General features: G+C 41.9%; 2 protein-coding genes across 2 annotated transcripts in view; both read right to left on the reverse strand.

Moving 5' to 3' along the window:
• Positions 1–277: 277 nt before the first annotated feature.
• Positions 278–21,843, reverse strand: LOC108674641. The gene is made up of 15 exons (XM_047884183.1): positions 21,351–21,843; positions 21,030–21,150; positions 20,207–20,356; positions 19,805–19,984; positions 18,372–18,446; positions 14,764–14,854; positions 12,824–13,055; positions 11,418–11,532; positions 11,071–11,260; positions 10,717–10,867; positions 10,347–10,476; positions 8,722–8,923; positions 8,283–8,527; positions 7,272–8,074; positions 278–6,875 (listed from the first exon to the last, which is right to left on the reverse strand). Exons 1-15 carry the CDS (start codon positions 21,699–21,701, stop codon positions 6,459–6,461), a joined length of 3,453 nt encoding a protein of 1,150 aa, XP_047740139.1. The 5' UTR covers positions 21,702–21,843; the 3' UTR covers positions 278–6,458.
• Positions 21,844–22,434: 591 nt separating this feature from the next.
• The window catches only part of LOC125179062, a 79,899-nt gene continuing 79,508 nt past the window's right edge, over positions 22,435–22,825 (reverse strand). Inside the window, exon 10 of the mRNA XM_047884184.1 lies at positions 22,435–22,596. Within this exon, the coding sequence (XP_047740140.1) occupies positions 22,435–22,596 (162 nt within the window). The remainder of the gene's footprint in view (positions 22,597–22,825) is intronic.

Consider the following 22,825-nt stretch of genomic DNA (forward strand, 5'->3'; position numbering starts at 1 on the left):
GGAGCAATAGAGCAGCGGACACTAGAATATACAGAGTATACTTCTCAAGCAATTGCATGGCCCGGAATCTCCATGTATCATGGATAAAATGTCCGGTTCATGTGAACCCGTGGTAGGGATCAATGAAAATAAACCTGCATCCGGTGTGACAACGAAAAAGTCTGTGCAAAAATATAATTCTGTTCATAATATTAATTAGAAGAGAAAATATCTAAAATTTTCCTCAAAATATCTAAAATTTTCCTCAAATGTAATTATGCATTAATAAAACAATGTGTAATTTCCAATTTTTTATTACGGAAAAGTAGCTTTCTGTATTACGAAGCGTGTGTGCGTCAGGCTCCACAGCACGAGGCCGCTCAGTGAAACTATATAGAGTTGACAACTGGATAACCTGCGCTTCCCACACAAGGTTTCAGAATAACATCATCAGAAACGATACGATGATCTTAATTTCAGTGTTAACACCAGTGATTTAACATTATTATTTGAATAAACGGTTCGCTGAAAAATCATGACATCCCAACTTGTATAGGTTGTTTGGTGTTGAAAGAATCGACACGTCATCATGTAGGACGAGTCTCAGCATCATGAAGTATATTCAGCTGAGGAGTTCTCTGCAATGCCGCATGATTTTTATATGAAAAACGTTACACAAAGCGCTAAAAGTAAGTGAACCATGAAAATATTCTCATAATAATCCAATAGGTCAACATTAGGAATCTGAAGTCAAAGGTAGTGACTCTTATTAAATGCTGTACGCGCGTTTCTTAAAGAAACTGCACAGTGCACATGATCGTAAGAACTATGACAGGTTTAAACTCCGCATAGTCAAATAATCATGTAACTTCGTATACGAAATAGAGCACGTACAAGAAATATCGAGTACATAAAATGAACATCAACATTTAAAAGCGACTATTCCGTTCAAACGCATATTACTTACAGAAAGAAGTCGACTCAAAACATCAAAATTCACGTTGGTTCGTTCTCCAAATGATTTTCGTCGTTAGCATAATTGGCAACGAGGCCATTGTACGGAAATTATGAAAGAAATTTCAGAACAGAATATAAAGCTATTTACCCCACATTTCTGAACATAACTCCGTATACCTAACCCTACCTCCATACCTACTCCGGCTGTATTAATTCTTCATGGGAGGTAGGATTATTCGTAGTTATGCTCTGGGAGTTGAGACACGATGGCCTTGTACTCTGAGAAGCAGGGTAATGTCCAAAAAGGAGGACATGAAGTAAGACAGTCCAGTTACAGGGAAGGTTAGGCTTACGGTGATCCTGCGTGGTCTGCAGTACTTATACTCTGAAGCTCAGAGTAGCTATTCCTTGCTGAGGAGAGACTCCAGCTTCAGGGATAGTTTATTAAAAGTTAAATTTGTGGCTCCATGGCTCAATGGCTTTGCCTCGCGTAAATGGATGAATCCAAATCAATAATTTTCAAGCCAAGCCAAAGGTCTGCGAAATGCTCGAACCTTCAAAAACAAAGGAAGTGTGTGTAGAATAGTCATCAGATCATCAAAATGACAGAACAATCAACCAAATTTATTAACGTTAACAATTGTGTTGAAATTGGAAAAATTTCATTAAACCAAGTAAACTCATTATGAACATCCAACAATTATACAAATGATGCCATGCAGAGGGATAGTTTGTACGGCTCTTACAGTATTCTGGTAGAACATTTTCACATTTGGAGTACCTTAGCAGAGCATATAGACTAGTAAGCATTTACTTGTTGAAAGTGGAAGAGAACCAAAACAGTACGATGCATTCAAATAAAAGTCTTCCCTCGAGATGAACTTGTTTCAGATTTAGAAACATGTAAAATTAAAGCAATTCATAATGTATCATATACAATAATTATTTCTCATTGGAACAATAGAAAGATTCACTACTTGAGCGAACTCCCAACTTTACGACTTAGCAAACTATTTTAGATGCAAATAAACACTAAAGAGTCACAAAAAGGAATCGTAACACTTTAAAACCCTTTAAATTAGTTTTCTTAACCATAAACGTGATAAGGAGAAACGAATAGCAGCAGCAACAACGGGTAGAGTTAGCTCGTTACAAGCGCCGAACGGAATAGCTATAGATGTGCTTTATTTCACATAAATATTTCACAGCGATTATTTATTAAACAAGTTCTAAATGATCCAAGAATAAAGTCACGGCATCCGTTATAAAGAATGAAAAGATACTTGACATGACCAGGCGATGGCATACAAGCCTTGGTCAGCTGATGCAGCGCTGTGCGGCGGCTAGCATTCGGTTGCTCGGGAGCTGCTACAAAATCAGTTAGGTTTTACACAGAGATATTAGACCAGATTTGGATGACCAGTATGAAATTAAAGAGATCAGATACTGCGCATGGAACTCATTTATAACTTTCGGCCTAGAACCTGCAAAGGAACATGAAGTGAACTTATTTAAATATTAGGGTAGGAGAATAACTGAATACAGGATCAGGCAAACTACGACGGATATGGTGCATCTAAATCGCCTCAACAAGCAGCTCGCCAGGAGCTATGAGAAGTGCATACAGTAAACACGACGAAAATATGTGCTCACGAGGAAAAAGTGGAAATAATACACATGAAAATATATGAAATAAGTAGAGAACGGTTATGCGTAAGTTGCTCTGATAATTTCATCAATACTCTCTTATATACGGTTCAACAGCTCATCAGCAGCAGGAATAAAATCTTGCACTCCTCTACACTGCGATCGACGTTAAAGTTCAATCTTGCCTTCAGTAGCTTAAAGAGAAAATCACTCAATTCGCTCTCACTTAAAGTACGTTTAGTATGACTTCATTTATTGTATTCATATTCGCTTAAAAATAAAAGTAGAACTAAATTAAATGAAGAGCGCAGTAGTGACTTTTTCATCGGTTGTAACGCACATAGAGTCATGAATGTACCGCACAATCGCATATTTGTTTCATTTTTCTTCTCAACCGGTCTCACATAGTGTACATGTAAATTAGGATTCCGTTTAACGAATAAGCATTCGGAACAGATTGGTTAGATAAAGTGCGGCGTCACTGTAGTGCAAATCAACATTGGGCTTCTGCTCTGAGGCTGACCCACATCATCTGCAGATGACAACCAGAAACAGGACAAATGCAGAAATGCAGTGTACTCGACAGAGTAGAAATAACCTTCAGTGAGCAGCAGCTACTGCAAGTATTAGGGTGGACCTCACGGAGTGTTGAGAAAGGTTTAAATTCGTTATAATTTAACTTTCATAACTGAAAAAATCCCAGTAATAATATTAAGCTTCAATTTATTAAATTCATTGTCAAAAGGAATTGTTGAAACGATGCCTCAATTGTAATAAAAAAGACGGGCTTATAGCCACTTAAGAAAAAATCGAAGTAAAAAGGACATGGCCGCTCTCTTGGTTAAATAAGCGAGTCTTCGCCTGACTCGTGGACGCTCAACATTCATAGCTGAACTGAGTTAGACGAGCGATGCGGAGAGAAGGCCGAGCTCTGATATTCGGTCAGATTGTTTAAGGCGCGTGAGAATGAAATGAAACGTGCAGCGAAATGATAAGTCCTGTGAAGAGGAAGTTGTAGTTATGGTAAAGTAGCGTAGAGGTAAGACGTATTTAAGAGAAAAGTCGTAGTTGAGTCAAATTCATGCAATTGGTGGAAGGAAGTCCTATGAAAATAATTTGCATAAGTTACTCAAGTGATTGGATTGGACCTACAAATTCCTTAAATTTCATCATTAACTCTATAGGAAGGAATCTATACCTGGATACAAGTAGTTATATGTAAAAACGATACCTAACTTTGCGATTTCGATTCATGAGCTCCCGACAAAGCGAGGCTGAGTTACTTAAAAATTATATTCAATTGGATGCTTACACCACCTTAGTTACACTTGTAGAAAAATATAAATTTAGTGGGATCGTAGAGGCATTTATGAATTTCAACGCTGAGCTAACCTGGACTCGTCATTGAGACGTCGTTACGTCCAAATATCAAGTAACGAGCCCAACAATGACTGACGATCTCACGCAGCGGAAGATGAGGTGCTATTCGTACCACGGAAAAAGCGAATAACTCTTATCTGAACACGAAGAATAATGGATTATTTTTATTAAAAAGTTTATATCAGAATTATTAGGCAGATGGGCGGTAAGGTATTGAGGCGTCGTTCTCAGGATACTGTTAAGTTAATTTCCGGTAATGGTACTTATTCCATCAGTAGTCAGTACTTTTTATAGACGATCATTTGGAGCAAGGGTATCTGGATTCACCAAGAAATCTTTGTCTTTCTGTGAGCTCCCTGGTTTGAGGTTATTGCTCCGCTACTAGTCGCCTGACTGCTGAGTATAATGAAGTTCAAATACCTAAGTAAGCAACATCAAATACGGCGGCTAGAAGACAACCTCAACCAACTTTCAAAACTAAGCATGCCAGCCTAAACGCAACGCCGGTCCTGATCCGAGCATTCATACTACGTACATCAACAGAGAATCTATACCTTGCAACCACACATACAAACTTTACACATACCTAGAGCTGGCCAATGAGATTGCTTCAAACACCATGCATTTCATTCACTCGAACATGAAATTTATTTGCGCAATATTTACTTGGAAAAATTTTGGTACGGCTAAAGAAAAAAAGTCTAGTTAATTACTCTGATATTGGAAACAAACAAGTACATGCATAAATTTAGTTGGCTGCTCAAAATGATGCAGGTAAATGACGAACCCATACTTAAAATTTCTGTTTTCATGGATCGTGTCAGTGATAAACATCCAACCAGTCATGTACCTTGTAAATGTTATCTGATGTCAGTAGTAATTTACATTCTTTCACCTGGTGAATGTTACCCAATATCAGTGATTTACGTACATTCGTTTACGGACTAGATGTTATCTTATGAAAATTATTTAACCCCCACTTGTCACAATAACTTAATTCATGAATAATTTTTACATGCATGGCATATAAAGGAATGTTAGTCTAATAGTAGTTCAAGGACTATTAAAAGAGATATGACTCCATAAACTGAGGAACAATAACAAACAACATAAAATATTTCTTTAACAGTCAATTAACAATTAGAGGAGCGAAACGCACAACGCTACTCAGACTAGAACTTTTACTTATTTATTCTGCTATTATTCTCTCATATATCATTGTTAAGTATTAACACGTAATATGTATAGAGTTTATGAACAGGTACCATTTCAACATTATCCGTACATTGCCTAAAAACTCTTTCTATATAAGTGCCTATACTGATCTTCCAGAAACGCAACTAGATGAAGTTAACCAAGTTTTTCGACTTCAGTAATTGACTAATGCTTCAGTAATTTAGAAGCATTTTCCCATTCCCACCGATTTTGAAATAATTTAAAAAAGAGAATATGTCAAATGAATTTAGCTGTTCGAAGAAAGCAAGCGGGCGCGTTCCTACAGAAATTGCAAGTGGAAGTTACATTCATGTTGCCAGAGAGATTACAATGCGACGGCCCCATATAGCCTCTACAAAGGCCACTCTTATACACGCCGAATATCAAGTGAGGCTACCCACTCTTACTAATTACGGGTATTACGGACACGAATCCATCAAACCGCATTTACTTGGTCTCAGATGTCCAGCAAGTTTGATGAGTCGTTTCGGAGATTCAGAGCCGGAAACTGCAAGTTCCGTCTGTACTTTACAAATAAGCTTCGCATTCACTCCAAGGTAGACGTCTGAGACCAAGTAGAGACGAACTTAGATCACCTGTGATACACAGTACGAATAGATCATCAAGACGGCGGAGAAATTCCTTGCATGGGATCATCGAGGTGCAATAGAAACAATTACCATAGCAATGGCCGATTGACTTGACAGTGAAGACGGAGCGACGTCTCGCACGAACAGCGCGCTTTCATACGCGAACACTTCTAACAGTGAACTACACACTAATACGCTACAATTATGATTGACCCTAACACTGCGTGCCTGAATGGGAAGCGAGAAAAGTTTAGATTATCAGTTAGACAAATTCATGAACATTCTCGCTAAAGGCTCACCGCTCTGCTGCAAACGACTTTATAAAATTCTTCTCAGAAGAATCGAAGCGCTTGAATGCAGCACGTAAGCGCGATTCCAATTCCTGCTTGTCGGAAGTCATCTAGGAAGTATACATTTTAATGCATACTATGTACAGATGCTGATTTTTCCGTTGAGCTTGAGGGTTAACAAAGCCCTGATTTTGACACGACGCAGTACATTTTACACGAGAGGCAAATGCAGCCTGAGAATATCAAAAGTCGTAAGTCGAATGCAGCAGCGTCAAGATTTGGTTTTCTCCGAGTGGGTGAGAAGTTATCTGGTCCTTATGCCTATGATGATAAAGTTCAAGTATTTGGTGATGAAGAGGATTAAAGAATCATGATGTAACAAATTGATGAGTGCACAATTTTATACTACGACAGGAGTCCTGCGACTGCTGCCCGTGCTGCCAGAGGGACTCTTCCCTCTTTTGTTGACAACAGCGGGGGATAAACTTCTTCGTCGTGACCCCAAGACGATGTGCTCGTCAACTAAAAGCTCATGGCGCTCTTCGAGCTCTTCAGACGTATCTTCTTCGTCTTCATGAGGAGCGACGGCAGCGTAGAAGCCTCGTTTGGTCTTACAAGCCGCAGGAGAGCTCGTAGGAACGCTGGGACGTGTCACAGAGGTTGAGGGGATACCATGTGTGGTGGACGGCGTGTGGGTGATGGGCGGTAGAGGGGACGGCAACGAGGACGACGAGGCTGGACGACGAGTCTCCTCCGTCACGTACCCTGAGTCAGGGCCCCTGCCGCTGTCGGAGTCCCCCTCGCTGCGACACGCCTCCTGGACCGCGGAAATGTTATTTTTAAAAATTACTTAGGCTTTTGATTGGTCCGAAATTACATCAATTGGGATTTATTGTAACACGCTTATAATTATGTTGTACATGAAGCGGAACACTAACTTGATTATATCTTAACATGGTTATATGTAATAATTCTATACTTTAACAAGACTGTGGCTATGTAATATTCTAGTTTTACTGAAGTAAGGCTTTATAATAACATGACTATAAGGATACTATTATAATAACTATATAAGAAAAGTAGAACCGATACTGTTCAGGGGATAGGAAAATATAAATTTCATTAAAAAAGTCATTAATTGATCACAACTTTTTTATTAATATTTCCAGTTCATACCGAAATGATAAGCTTGCCATTAAGGATAGTTTCTAACCTGCACATACTCCTCTTCATCTGGCCCATTAGCCAGTGTTGAGTAGTGTATGACGGGCACGGGCGGGAGTGGTGATGTGCCGCAGGGTACGTTAGTGTAATGATTGGTGTCAACACTGCTCTTGTTGCTGTATGTGTTGCTGTTGCTGCTGTTAGTGTCACTGTGGCCGCTATAGCGTCTACCGTTAACCACAGACGACTGGGACACGGGCGATAAGCACGGCAGTCGCCGTTCGTCAACTTGCGCGCCCGTTGACGACGAACAGCGTTCATCTCCTGATGACAGGCGACGCTCTGCCACAGACGAATTGCCTGACGATAGACGACGATCGTCGATGGACGATAGGCGGCGATGATCAGACGAGGAGAGGCGACGACCATCGGAAGAGGAGAGTTGATGCTCATCCCCCGAGGGGAGATAGACAGGGTTGTGGACGTCAGCGTGCGGTCTGCTCCCATCGAAGGTTATCATATCATGACCCCACTGCTGGGGCTGCATTGATCGGTTGGGGGGCTGATAGGCTGAGGATGGAGAAGCCCCACTTGTTCCAGAGTGATTGGAAGTTCTGCTGTGGGGCACGCCTCTGTGGTTATGGTGTAGATGTCGTGAGGTGCTTGAGTCACTTAGAACAGGATTGTGTGTATTGTGTGTAGTAACGCTGACGTTTTGGGGACATTGGGGGCTGAGTTGTGCGGGGGTAGAGGGTATGAGTAGATCCCCGGCTTCCTCAAAGGAAGGATGACTGCTACGAGCCCTTAGATACGACTCATCCCGCGCCGCTTCAATCGGCCTCGAACTTGAGCCTGCACATACACAAAAAAACTTTCTCAAGCAACAAGCCAAACTGGACAAATCTTGAAACGGTTTGTGGCTTACACCGAATATTAAATGATTCACTTGTTTTGTTTAAGAAGCCATCTAAAATTGTCTCTCATTATGAACCAAATTCTGAAATAATTCAAGACATAAGCATGTGGTCGTGGGCAATGACCAACACATTCTAGGTCGCACCTTCCTCAGATATGTCGAAGTTGAGAGTCTGCCAGGAGCCCTGAGAGTGGGACCCATCATCCCGAAACTGATGGGGAGCTGGCACAACTGAGCCGCCGAAGTAGGTCCTGTTGGTGACCATGAGACTCCTGACCTCAAGGTACTCCACGCTGGCTGTGATCATCGCCTCGAAGATCTCCGTGAGCTGCCGGAAGTCCGGTCGTCGGTGCGGGTCGGCATCCCAGCAAAATAGCATCACCTCGTACCTGACCACACAGAACAGCTTAATAGCACCGCTGCCCACCACTTCCACTCTAAAGCATAAGAGAAATTTAGGAAACAAAAAACAATCTTCAAAATTCCAAAACATGGTCAGAGATGCCATACACGAAGAATCAAATAACAGATATAAGAAATTCGACAAGCACGATGATCAGCAAATGTTGGAGGTTTGCCTCACAGTTCTTGAGAGCAGTTGTGAGGGCGCTCCATTCTGTAGCCCCCTTTCAGGAGGTCATAGAGGGATTCCAGTGAGACTCCCGGGTAAGGAGTTGAGCCGAGGTTGACGAGCTCCCACAGAAGCACGCCAAAGCCCCACACGTCACTCTTGGTGGTGTAAACGTGGTCGATCAGAGACTCGGGAGCCATCCACTTTACGGGAACTGGAAACAACAACGTTGTTACTACTAGAGGGTCCTGCAGTTCTTATTATAAACTTGGTCGGTCAAAGACTCTTGAGTCATTAACTTAACGGCTTAACCATCTACCGTCTGACATGAGTAACCGGAGCAATATTGTCACAAGCCTACTTCCCAAAAAAGATGCGTTCTACTGAGCGCAAAATGACATGCACTGATGGTTGCCGCCACGTATGACAACTTTGAAAATGTTCTCATTTGGGGACAAACGTCATCAGGCTGCTACACTCAATAGTTTACATATAATTCAAGTTGAAAGTTATGTTTCCGGAGAGTGACATACGGCGGTAGAGGGTTAAATCAACATTGCAGGAAAACGAGTGTAGAGCAGCTGCAAGAATGTACCGTCACCCCGTCAGTAATTGCAAAATTGTACATCATGGTGAAGTGAAAAACTAGTTTTCGGAAAAATCCTAATCTGACAATAATTTTTTCATATGGACTCTTTCCAAACTAAGTCCCTTTAGAAGGGCTTACCAATCAAACCGTTTTCAGAGTTGCTGATATGACATTGAAAACGAAAAAAAACGTAAGTTTCAGCTCAAGTTTGACTTGACTTTTCAATTTTTTAAAGGTAACCTGGATTGCGGATATGACATTGAAAACGAAAAAAACGTAAGTTTCAGCTCAAGTTTGACTCGACTTTTCAATTTTTTAAAGGTAACCTGGATTCTTGAAGCGATACTTTAGAAACAAATAATTATTTTAAAATTATAAATCATTGAACAAAACATGGCTCAAATAGATTGACGTTAAGAAGTTCATTCAAGTCTCATATGCACCACAACCTCTCGTCCCACGAAAGGTAACCTGTTATCGCTCAAACGGAACATATCATGAAACATCTCGGCAATTCTCACACTAATGTTGCAAAGTTAACCGATTAACTAATTCGCAACAGCGTGGCCTGTTTTTACTCCCGTTCCATGATCGGCTTAGCATTTGGCCTCTTATGTTAAGGGGTGCCTATTTGATATTACTTGTGACACGATGAGGAGACTCAATAAATTTCCTGGCAAACGTTGCACTGACTTCAGTTTTCTGTTATGTTATTGTGCCTTTTTATATCAATAATAAAGCTGATGTCTCGATTCATAAGAAAACTTTGGCTGTAGTGCGTGATGGCAATGCAGTATTTTTATTCTGCCGCAATTTTCAAATTTTACGCCAATGAATTCGTCGCAGTCAATTAACCGGCAAGCATTACTTAGATTGCGATCTCTTAATTCTGCCCACAAATTTAGAGAGCAGCGACGCTGGGTGGCGCTATAATCTAATGGAGACCGGCAATTGGGCGGGTAATTTCGGCGGAAGTGAAGCTGCGGCAGTTAAATACGCAACATCAGAAGGTTTATCAATATTCAGAAAGAAATGCTGAAAGCCTCACCTCGACTCTTGCTTTTCTTGAAGTAGAGATCGTCCTCGTATATGTCCCTCGTGAGGCCGAAGTCAGAAATTTTACAAACTCTGTCGGCGTCGAGCAGCACGTTCCGGGCCGCCAGGTCTCGATGCACCAGCTGGCACGCACAAAGAGCCATTAAGCACTCATCAAGCATCAATATTTGAAAATAAATAACTATTCAACCAAATTAGATAGATTGGGCCAGGATTTTAAGAGCGACGAAGGTCATTGTCAAGCCTGCGTCGTTGAATTCGTCTTCAACGTCTGCGTCGTTGAATTGGGCTAAGTTAGATGAGGAATGCCATGTCATGAAGGATCTGATTATTCAAGGACGGGGAAATAGCAATATCTTAACCTTGAGGCTGGCGAGGTACGTCATGCCCTTGCAGATCTGCCAAGCGAAGGAGAGCAGGTCTCGTGGCGTCACCGTGAGATCTTGGCCAGCGTCCTGCGCGGCTCCCACGCCCTCCTCGAACTCGTAGTGTCGAGACCGCCGCAAGAAGTTCCTGTAGTGCAGAGCTTGTATCAGACACACTCACAAGGGGGCTAATTAGAGACACACGCTATGAACATAACTAAAATTTGAACACAAAAAATTTAGGTGTAAGGTAAATAAGAAGCACATCTGAGAAAAATTCTAATAGTTAGTCTTCAGGGTGTAAGTGAGCAATAAGATGATCATCAGTGCGATTTAATTTAAGGCACGAACCTAAGAGCGCCGTATTTGCAGTACTCGATGATGAGGTAGATGGGGCCTCCCCTGCTGGTGCAAGCACCCAGCAGCTTCACCACGTTCGGGTGGTTGACGTCCTTCAGGAGGCTGTACTCTGACAGCAGGTCGCCCAGTTCGGAAGGGGTGCTGTTCTGCTTCAGCATCTTTACGGCCACCGTCGTGCTTCCTGGATATATGCAAGGCACAGTTAGGACGAAATACGAACCGAACAGATGATTTAGTTATTGGAGTCTATTAAGTTATTTGCGCAACCAGTGTAGCATTACAGTACTCGCATTAAATTCAAGCTGTCAGAATTCAGTTAAAGACGCATTATAACTCACCAGGACGGCCAGCGATGTCGAGCGCTCGTCCCTTCATCACCTTGCCGAACTCGCCCTCACCCAACGTCTCCTCCAGCGTTAGCTGCGACCGCGGAAACTCCCATGCCACGTCCACCTACCGCATCACACGCATCAGCACAACTACAGAGTCGGCTACAAATGATCAAGCAGCTGCCTTGCCAGCCATTTCATTCCATAGATAATTCAGCTATAATAAAAGACACCTAATAGATGGATCATTGACGCAGAGCCAGCTATCAAATCCGCGGGCTAGGCAGCTAGATTGTTTCGTATTTGTTTCTGAAATGCCAACAGAAATCCTGAACAGAGATCATCACAAACATATTTTTGTCAAAGATTTAAACTAAGGAAGTGAATAAGGCAATGCAAATGAAATGTTAAGGCCTTGGCATGCAAGGAGAGAAGGGAAGGGATATTGCCGCTCTACGGCTGCATTTGTTAGTATTTAAAGAGGTGCTATTGAAGGCGAAAGGTCACCGGAGAGAGGGTAACAATGTTACCATCTGCACTCCTGTAACTTCTCAGCCTTAATGGCTAATTAATTCCATCGACAATTGCAGACTCAGCCATAACATTTGATGGACGCTCTGCGTGGGCCAGAATCAATGATTTCGAATTCCACTTGGCACTTGGAGGCAATCGAGTCGCGTGAATGTTAAACCGAGCTTCCATTTCGTTGCCTTCTGATTTTAAAAGAAAGTCGCATTGTATTTATTAATTATTACATCACAATATGCAAATCATATATACTAAAATTGCAAGCATATTTAATGTGGCGCACAAAAGCATGAATTTGATAATCGGCTGGCACGAAATTTGCTTGATTACAAGCTCAGCATGCAATTTCGTGCAATGATTTGTTATAGTAAAATTGGGAACCATTTTTAATGATGCTACGTGGAATACGCCAAACATAAATTACTTTAATGGCGGTGCACTTATGGAACTGATCTCAACGTGGACGCTTATGGTTTATATTTCAACAGCTACGTTGTAGTTCCTGACAGTTGTTTGCTTCAAGTTACAATGCAATGATCACAACTGAAAGCTAACGGCTGTGATCAGTCTCAAGCAGCGAATTGGTAGCGAACAAAGCAGCCTAAGCACTGCTGGGGAAATCATGCTCTACACATCAAATGCTCCGACGTTAAATGAAAAAACTAAACTGCCGGGCCTCGGGCGGGTCCAAAGCCAATCTGGGACGAGGACGTCAGAAAAAAAATTAAAAAACGCACCGCTAGTGAACTACAGGAAACTATATTAAGCGATTTCCGTTTCGATCGACACTCACGCTGAGGGCGTGCTTCACATTGACGCACGCTGAGGCCTGAGGGTTTGCCTCTGACCGACACTCGCTGATGGCTGGCTTACAGATTGATACTCACGCTAAGGGCGCCGACGGGCAAGAACTCTGCCATGATGGCATGGGCGCTGGTGGAGGTGACAACGGAGCTTGGCCGTGCCCCTGGAGTGCCGTTGACTGCATGAAGTGCCGTTGTGTGGGCCTCGCCATGAGAGGTACTCGCTCCCGACGGCCGCTCCTCCATGAAGTCGGGGGCCAGCGCTCCCAGAGTCAGGCTGCCTGATTTGTGCTTGCCGTTACAGCTGTTCTTCTTACTGTTGGACCCCAAGAAACTTGCGTGAGAAACTTCACTCCTGCTTAGGATGCAATTCAGGTAGGAGTTAATCAAGATGCAATTCAGGTACGTAAATCAATGAGTGGTGCTTGAGAGGGATAAAAAAATTAAATACAAGCTACCTAACTCAAGCATCATGCTTGAAGCACAAAGGCACCAAAGGCATGAAGAGATTGAAATTCTCCAGGTTTTGCTCGCAATTATAATTATAGTTTAGAAGCAAGAACGTTATAATAAACAACTACGACAAAGGCTCAAACTGAAAGTCAGACGGAATGGTTTGAGGATATTTGCAGCCTGCATCGCCTGACGAAGAAGAAATTTTCCGCGGATCAGAAATCGAGTTTAATTTGCGGAAATATTTCCCAGCAAATCACATATAATGGTCATGAAAGATTTCCATGAAAATGCGCATCAAGAACGAAATTTAAATTGCTTGGCCTAATATATGTTCTGGAAATCGCAGGCAATCCTAAAATATTAGAAGACGCCTAATTTATAAATATCACAAAATTCTGCTCGTTTAAAGCAAACGAGGAGGGGGAGGCGGAGGGGGAGCATCTTCAAATCTTAGTAATGCAATCGAGAGGCAAGTATGCAGAGAAAACTTTGTCCTTAGGGAGGAATAAGAACAAAAGCCATGCGCTCCATTAACGGGATCAGCTTCCCTCAAACCTCGTAGCCGGCGCTACTTTCATCAATCTTAAGAATAAAGAAAGACTGATAAGGAAACTAAGGCAATAAATTTTATTTGGCGCGGTCACATCAGGAAATCACATTTTCTCAGCCTCAAGTGATCAGCTAAACTCTAACGCTTGACCCGCTCAACCAATTTCTGTGTTCATTTGAATGTAATTTGCAACTTGATTGGACTTCAGTTGGGCGTTGACAGGCTAAACATTCTTCACACTTTGGGAATATTCTAACAGGACAATTTTAAAAATGACACGTCAAACGATCCGTCCATGTGGGTGAAATTGTGAGATATAAAGTTTTCAATGCAGCAAGCATTGCACTTCGAAACTTTAATTTATTTACGTTCTTTACTCCCTACCAATTCGAGTAAATTGAACGGAAAGCTGGCTTTAACCTTGAGAGAAGAATTCAAGAGCAGTAACTAGGGCATGTTTTTTCGTAATGTCTTCGCAAATGAGATCAGAGATTCGTTTAGCTGCTATTCTCCTTTGGGAAGAGCACGGTAGGTTGGATCGTTGGCAACAGAAAGCCAAGCCCTAACAGGGCAGAAACATAGTATATATAAAGAATAAGAAAGTACATAGAAAATGAAGCTTCAAACTTGAATTAGATGCGTGGTGATTTTTGGATTGAAGCTAGCTTATTATTTACGCGTCAATAGGATAGATCGGTTCACTTTAACGATTTTCGCCATTGAAGATAATTAAACTTTTTTATGATTTGCTTTGGTTATCAGTGTGGTCGATAATAATTTCAGATACCTAATAAATGAACTATAGTAAGCATGGTAAGTGGTCATCGGAGAATATGTCGGTCTTACACGAGCAGGGCCTATACTTTCAAAAAAAGTTAAGAGATCGTAAGTTCATCAGCTAATTATTGACGGGCTTTCAAGCAAAATCCACCAATCATAGACAAGAAAATAGAGCGTAAGTACTTACGTTCACTTAGCGAATTTTGAAAGTATGGCCCCAGGACTCGTTCTTACTCACCGCTGTAGGCAGATGAAGTAAGCGATGGCGATGCCAACAACGAGCAATACCAGGCATGCCAGTCCAGTCTGACATATCGTGTCGCACTCTCCTGTCATTAAACAAACAGTCATTAAGTTCAGATTATCATGAGAGTTCATTTTACATTGAATTTCGGAGCGCTCAAGAAAAATTTATCAAAAATGAGCAACGTTTCACTATATCCAACGCTTGAGCAATTCAGGCCGCTATGGTAAACGGAATCCTGGCAGGCCTAAGCATCTTCTCGTCAAAACCCATAAATTATGAATTTTTGCTCCGTATTTTCCATCGGCACTCATATTTGTCCCTACACCTCCTACACTTGACACTTCCTACATTACACCTCCTACACTTGACACTTCCTACACTTGATACTTCCTACATTACACTTCCTACACTTGACACTTCCTACATTACACTTCCTACACTTGACACTTCCTACATTACACTTCCTACACTTGATAAAGTTTGTTGTTTTTTTTTGTGGCTGAAGTCTGGCACTTGGAGGATACAGAACATGATCGGGCACGCATCGAGGATGCTTACAGTGTCAAGATATTAACTGGGAAATTTATTTTTAATTATGGAATTAAGTGACAGTGAGAAATGAAGGGAAGAATTAGGTTTAAAAGTTGCATTGAAATTTTTACATTAGTAGGTGTAAATTTTACATATATAAAAAAAATAAAATTTCAAGTAAGCTCTAAATAACAAAACAGGCGTTGAAGTAGAGTTCCTTGATAGATGTGGAATTGAATCGATCTAACTTCACTTACAGAATTCGAGATTCAAAATAATCAACCAGATTCTGGATGATGGGATTAAGGATGAACGATTTTGAAATGACGGGATTAGGAATAACAGAATTCTCAAATCGAAAGGATAATATTTCGAGCAAAGCTGGGCTAACTGCTACTAAAAAATAAAATAGAAGAACTTAACTTCATTTAAATTCATGAATGGTGAACAAAAAAAGATATTGTAATGTTTTCATAACTTCAAATCTTTCGAGTGAAAGGTCAGAAAATGACCATCTAATGTAGCTCGCTGGCAAATAAAGTGGGAGAATATTTTTGTTTGGCACAAGAAGCACTTGAGGTAATGTCTACTCGTGTGAATGTCATGCTTTCGCATGGAGATTTATTTAGAGAATGTGACAATTGTTTTACTGATGTGCCTCGCCAGGAGGCAAACTTGTATGCAAAGCAGAAGCACACGTCAACGACTCAAGGGGGTGTTATTGCAACGACACTAAAATTTAGAATAAAACAAAATTTGCATTAAAAATAAAGCGTTAATGCTAAATGCCGACGACTGAAAGCCAGAATTAACAGCGCTGTTTGAACCATGCAAACCTGAAAGTTAATCACAGAGTTAACATTGACATAATTTAGACCTTTTTAATTAGCCTCAATGTCATTAAATCGAAGGAAGTAAAAATTAAAGAGTTCGAATGTTAATGAGGTATCAATTAAATAGCAGCTTAAAATAAATCTTCATGGCAATCCAGTATGGATTTTCGACTTCAAAACGAATTAAGCACATTTGACGACCGAAAAACATAAGTTTTAATATGAATTTTGTTGTGATTTAAGTTGGCAGCATGAAGAAACAAGCCAGGACATAGTTTGTTACGAGTTCGCACCTTCGTTAGGTAATCGTATCGTTGTTACGTACTCGTATCGCTGTTGTGCGGTCGTATCTTTGTTACGTGCTTGCGTCTTTGTAAGGAACTCGTAACTTTCACGTACTCACGTCTTTGTTACGTTTTCGTATCACTGTTATGTACGTAGTCGTTTCCTTGTTACGTATTCTCGTATTTTTGTAACGTAATCTCGTATTTTTGTTACGAATTCTCATATTTGTAACGTACCCTTCCCCTTATTTGGAAGCTTAATTATTTAGGACGACGGCACGACGCATTCAAATATTCAGAGCAAATGGAAAGCACGGTCGTTTAAATGTAGCACTGTAATGGAGCTCAAGCGCATCCTCTCAACCGGAAGCGAATAAAAGAATAAAAATATCGAATATTTAATGAAAATTAACATGGAAAAAGTTCTTGCCACGAATGAACTAGAAATGTTTTACACTGTATGAACAAATTTCCCACGTAACGAGCTCTTAATGAGGTGTTTTTTTTAAATAAAAGAATAAAGCTCGAAGTTAACGCCGCTCTTGCTGTCTTTATGTTATTAAATACAGAAAAATATTTAAAACAGCGTTTGTAGTTGTAGCCATATTACACAAAACTCTTAAAAAAAACCGCATGCAGGGATATGCGTCCCCCAGTATAGATGCACGAATAGAACCAAATGAAGCCCACATTCAGATATTGAAGTATTTTGCGAGCAACTGAAGTACCCACAATAATGGTATTGCAACCATAACGGGGATAGTGCCATAGCCAAGCTTCGTTTCTTGCACGCTGTTCAAGCGCGCCACGGGCGATAAGGCGGCAGCTGCTCTGGAGAGCGGCTCAACGTTTGTCGGTGTTCATGAGAACCAGTTTTTGGTGACATAAATATTCTAGTTTCTGTAGGCATATGCACCTTTGGACGTTGAGAGCAATGCGTAGCTTTTCGGTGTTATAGAACAAGATAACAAAAACACAAACTTTCTCAAAAGTAATGAATTGAACATCTATACATTTTTGATTATCTAATTAATAACATATGAAAATGTGGAACCAATTTCCTATTCGAGGGCTTTTTGCGCAACAATGCTAGGCTCGCTGTTGTTATAAAAAATATCAACAAAAAATGAATGCAAATTTTATGAAGAGTGTTTTGATTGGTTTTGTTTCGGTGAATTCTTTCCGAATCAGTAAAAGAACGCGGAAAGTGTGTAGAATTTGAGGCATAAATAAATGACTGCTTAACATGTGCCAGTCCAGTTGCACTTAATCGGTAGTTGCAAGTTCACAGTAAAAAAATTAATAAATTTTTTTATATTTGGACAAAATTCAACCTTAAAACCTTGACTTTCAACCTCATCATTTAAAAATGAGGACCAAACCCAATATATTTTTACCCAAAGAAGCAGAAAACAGTTTAACGAGGACATTATTAGTGAGCGGCAGTCGGTGAGATTCGCTAACGGCAGGAAAATGTCCGTTCGGTTCCAACAAGTCACAATGTTATGCGAAAAACTTTAAGCCAAACAGCCTCCAGGTCACGAGGCACAATTAGTACTTACCTTAACTGTACTAATTAGAAAAACTACAATTGTGTTATGCTTAATTACTTTCATGTTTCAAACGTGTCATGAACACGATGAAGCAAGCAAGAAACATCACACGAAAAGCCGTTAAAACAATGAATGGTTGTTGTAATATCAGTAGTATACCAAGGAACCTCGGCAGAGTTAATAGATATTATTACGAGCAGAACTACGAAGAAAATGGCAAGCTTGTTAATTGTTGTGCACTCAATCCACCAGCGTGAGTACCTGAGAGCCCGAAGATATTATTAGTGGAAACCGCGGCGAGAATATGTCTAGAAAGATATAGTTTTTGAGGAACGAATTGTTAGAGTTTGTTCACAGGAAAACAGGCTCACACGAACAAAAATGGAGCGCTGGATCACCTGGAACAGCTCCGGAGAGCTTGAAGCAATCGTGGAGGTGACAGGGCTGGGGAATAGGATCAGCAACTGCTTCCTCTGTACCAATTCAGAGAATTTTAATATGAGGGTTAATGAATGGCGTATTATTATTACTATACACGAAGCTGCTATCGTGGCGTCTGGTTCAAACGAACTTCGTGGGCACGTTACACATAAGTTGAATAGAAAGCGAAAAATAAATAGGCACGAGAAAGGATGGGAACGGATAAAAAATGGCTCAGCCCTTTGATTCATAGGCTGTACGAAATAGTTCCTTCTTTAGGCGTCGACGAAACACCAGCAACGAAGGAGCCGATGTTCCGGAAGCCGACAGACTCTTCCAGGTTCGGGCGGCGGCGACCGGGAACGCTCTGTCGCTGACAGTAGATAGACTTGTGGATGGAACGACGAGATCCGCTGTTGATGACGAACGCAGTCGTCTTCTAGAAAGCAGATCCGATACGCGCTGCAGACATTCCGTGAGATAAGGAGGCACCAAGCCGTGAAGGCATCGGAACGTCGGAATAGCGACTTGAACTGCGTGAGCTGCTATACATGCGCAGCCAGTGAAGATCGCGCAATATCGGCGTCACATGGTCGAATTTTCACTTATTGCACACGAGTCGCACAGCAGCGTTAATTACGTTTAGTTTAGTGCCGTGGTCGGAAGTCCAACCATAGTCCAATCTATTCAAAACGAATGCCACCACGAGGGCCTCGAGGCTGCTACTGCCGCATTCATCAATAAAACAAGATGAAGATATATCATTTTGGTGTGCACAATTAATTCAATTTAATCAGCATTAAATAAAAATATTTGTGAAGAATGTCGGCTGTTTCGGAAGATGTGAGTAGCTATTTGTTGAATTTAGACAGACTTTATTATGAAAGAACTTAATTGGACTTTATAATGGCTTCTGGTCATAATTATAATTAAACTTTCTGGATTCACATCAGGTTCTTTCTCTCATGCATTTGATACACAACCCATTGTTCCTCGGTGCAGGGTGACAAACCCTTTCGGGCGTGATATGGAATCAAACAGATTCATTCCATACGGAATAAACTTAATTGGATTAATCATTGTAAGCCTCTAAAGCCGTGCCTTTAGAGGCTTACAAATCAGCCTTTAAATTTTCACTAAATACTAGATCGAGCTGCTCAGCGGTGTTCCGGTAAAAATTAGATGTCTTGTCGTGCACTCTAATTATTAACTTTGAAAACGGTCGAATGCTTAACCTGTCAATGCCAGACTAAAGTCCAATCCAGTTGCAATTTAAATTCAAATCAACATAGAAATAGTCTGCATGGTTCGGTCAGGGGTTGACGTCTAGTTGATTGCTCATGGCTCGGAAATTGCGATTTTCCGATGCGATCAATTGTTCAATAACCTTGCATCAGTGAAGACGTCGTACCTTGTGAGGTCGTGACGGGTGTGCGGGAGTCGTGGCGCCCTTTGTTGCGGCCGACGGGCGCCGTCTCCTCGGCGGGGAAGCAGGTGCAGTGGTCGTCGCACGAGCACACCCCCAACCCTCGTGCTATGCCCACTCCCCCTCTGTTGAGCTCGTGGTATTGTCCCCTGACTCGTGATGCCACTGGGGGACAGACAGAGTAAATAATATTTTTAATAAAGCCTTCTTTACATGGTCGAGACATTACGAACATTATAACATAACACATCTCGCACTTACACAACTCATAATATTGAGCAAAACAAACACAAGCTCACCCAGCAGACCCACAGACACCTAGCAGACACGCAGACACTCAGCAGACACGCAGACACGCAGACAGCCAACAGACACGCAGAAACTCACGGACGCAGTCCTGTGGACAGATCTTGAAGTGGAGTTGCTCGAGCTCGTCGCAGAGGCCGTCCGGACACGTGGTCAGGTCAGGCGAGCACGTGGCGTAGCGCACGCTCGTGCCAGTGCCTTCGTACGCGCGCCACTGACACGTGCCCGTGCCTATGTCGTCGTGGAACATACACAGTAGATAGTGACTTGATACTGCGGTGACTATGTGATTATGTGACCTGATACTGCAGTGACTATGTCACTTGATACTGCAGTGACTATTTGACTTAATACTGCGGTGACTATGTCAATTGAAATTGCACTGACTGTGTGACTGGATACTGCGGTGACTGTGTGACTTGATACTGCGGTGACTATGTGACTTGATTCTGCTGTGACTTCGGTACTTGATAAAGAAGTGTAATGGTGATTTAACGTATCAGTTAAGTTACGTTACGTAAGTCAATTGAACTTCAATACTCAAGCCTACAGAAGCCGCCCCATGAGAGCGGATAGCTATCGAGAACAAATTTCGAATGAAATAAATAAATTTCCCAGTTTCGATATATAAATTCTATGATGTTGCATTTTCAACGATTTACGAAGTGACACCAAACTTGTTAATGAAAATATTGAATTTGGAATGAGTTTGAGGAAAAATCAAGGAATTATAAAAAAACAGCGAGAAAATAAGACGAGTGGGAAGCTGAGAGGAAAAAGGTGTCGCGTTCAATTGATTAAAAAAATATTTAGTTAAATTTGTAAGAGAATTATTGTATGGAACACATCATTGAAGGAATGAAATTAAAAGCCGTAATATTAGACGACTTTATGTAAGGTGCACCTGAGGCGGCAGTGGCCAGTCCGCAGGTGCTCTCGCACAGGTCGCTGTAGGTGATGGACGAGCAGGTCTGCAGGTTGCTGGGTGCCGGCAGGTTCTCGGGAGTGGGAGGGAATGGCGCTCCCTGAAACAGGTAAAGAGAAGGCTATCGGAAGCCCCCAAGCCGAGGGATAACAAGCTATTCTATGATACAAACGAAGAATAAGGCATGTTTATTCATATTGTAATAAGCTATTCTATGATTATAACGGCTAACAAGGCATGTTTATTTATAATGTAATTAGCAATTCTATGAGTAGAACTAATAAAATATGTTTCTCGCACCTGGTCCAGGCATGGGCTGAGGCTGCGACTCCACCACAGCAGAACCTCGAAGCGCTCGACACCATCACTGAAAGTGTCGTTGAGGTCGCTCCTGTCGGGGGGTGAGGTCCTGAGGGCGACGTCCCGACGAAGAAGCTCAATGAACAGCGGCTCTTTCTCTCTGTTGGTTCCGTCAAGAGCCTCCTGAAGAAGATCCACATCCGACACGTAAAGTATTCCCAGGATGGGGGTGACAGACACGCCCTTGTTGAGGCTCTCCTGGGCCAGGCTGAAGACGCCGTTCTTCGTGGATGAGTTGGACACGGTGAGCGTCTTGATGTCCTCGACATCAGGGCCGGCTTGAGGCATCATGAGGTGTGCGGGCCTAATGATGGATTCTGGTGCTGGATACGTGCTGGACACATCGCTGGATACGAGGTGTCGGTGGTGCTCCAGCAACGCAGGGGCCAGGTCGGGAGGGATGATCTGGACTAGCCGTGAGAACAGCGGCACAGGCCTGGGAGAGGGCGAGGCTCAGGGACGCAGGCACAGGCATAGGATTGAGTAGGGATGAATTCAATTTTTATGTGAACTTTGTGGTGGTTCAATAGAGATATAGTTTAATGATGTAGTTTCATGATATAGTTTCATGATTTAGTTTCATGATATAGTTCAATGATTTAGTTTCATGATGTAGTTTAATGCTATAGTTCAATGATATAGTTTCATGATGTAGTTCAATGATATAGTTTCATATAGTTTCTTGCACATTCGCTTTGGAGGAAGGTGACTTTCATAGAATCATGATTTGTATTTCGCTGCCCTAGATCGATAGTTGAGCTTCTAATTAAACATAAAATCATATTATAAACGAATTTAGAAAGTACTAATTTGCTAATAATTCAATGATTTAAGATTACTCAAGTCACAAATAAGTCTCATGGAGAATACTTCTCTGCTCACATCACCCCTCCCTCCCTCTCATCACCCCCTGCCTCCCTCTCATCACCCCTGCCTCTCCTCACATCCCACTCCCTACCCTTACATACCCCCTCCCTACCCTTTACCCTCCCTCCACTCACATCACCCCCAACCTTCTCTTTCTTCACATCACACTGTTGACGGCGGCGGTGACGGAGGCGCGTGCACGCAGCAGCTCCCTGAGCTGCTCGTCGCTGACGCTCGCCCCCGCAGCCACGTCCTGCCCCGCGACGTCCTCCTCCAGCGACGTGGACGAGCCGAGCAGCAACGTCACGTTATACGTCGTCTGCCACACCACCAACGTCACAACCATTAGTAACAACAACAACAACAACTACATGACAACAACCATTAGTAACAACAACAACAACAACTACATGACAACAACCATTAGTAAAAACAACTGCAATAACGACAACCAACAACGATACGCAGCAACAACAACCATATGCAGCTACGAAGGGGCACTGGAGTTAGGGGGTACGTCTTGCGCTGGTTAAGCATTTAAATCAAAT

Source organism: Hyalella azteca, unplaced genomic scaffold (genome assembly GCF_000764305.2).
Source record: "Hyalella azteca isolate HAZT.00-mixed unplaced genomic scaffold, Hazt_2.0.2 contig14801, whole genome shotgun sequence".
In the NCBI taxonomy this organism is placed as follows: Eukaryota; Metazoa; Arthropoda; class Malacostraca; order Amphipoda; family Hyalellidae; genus Hyalella; species Hyalella azteca.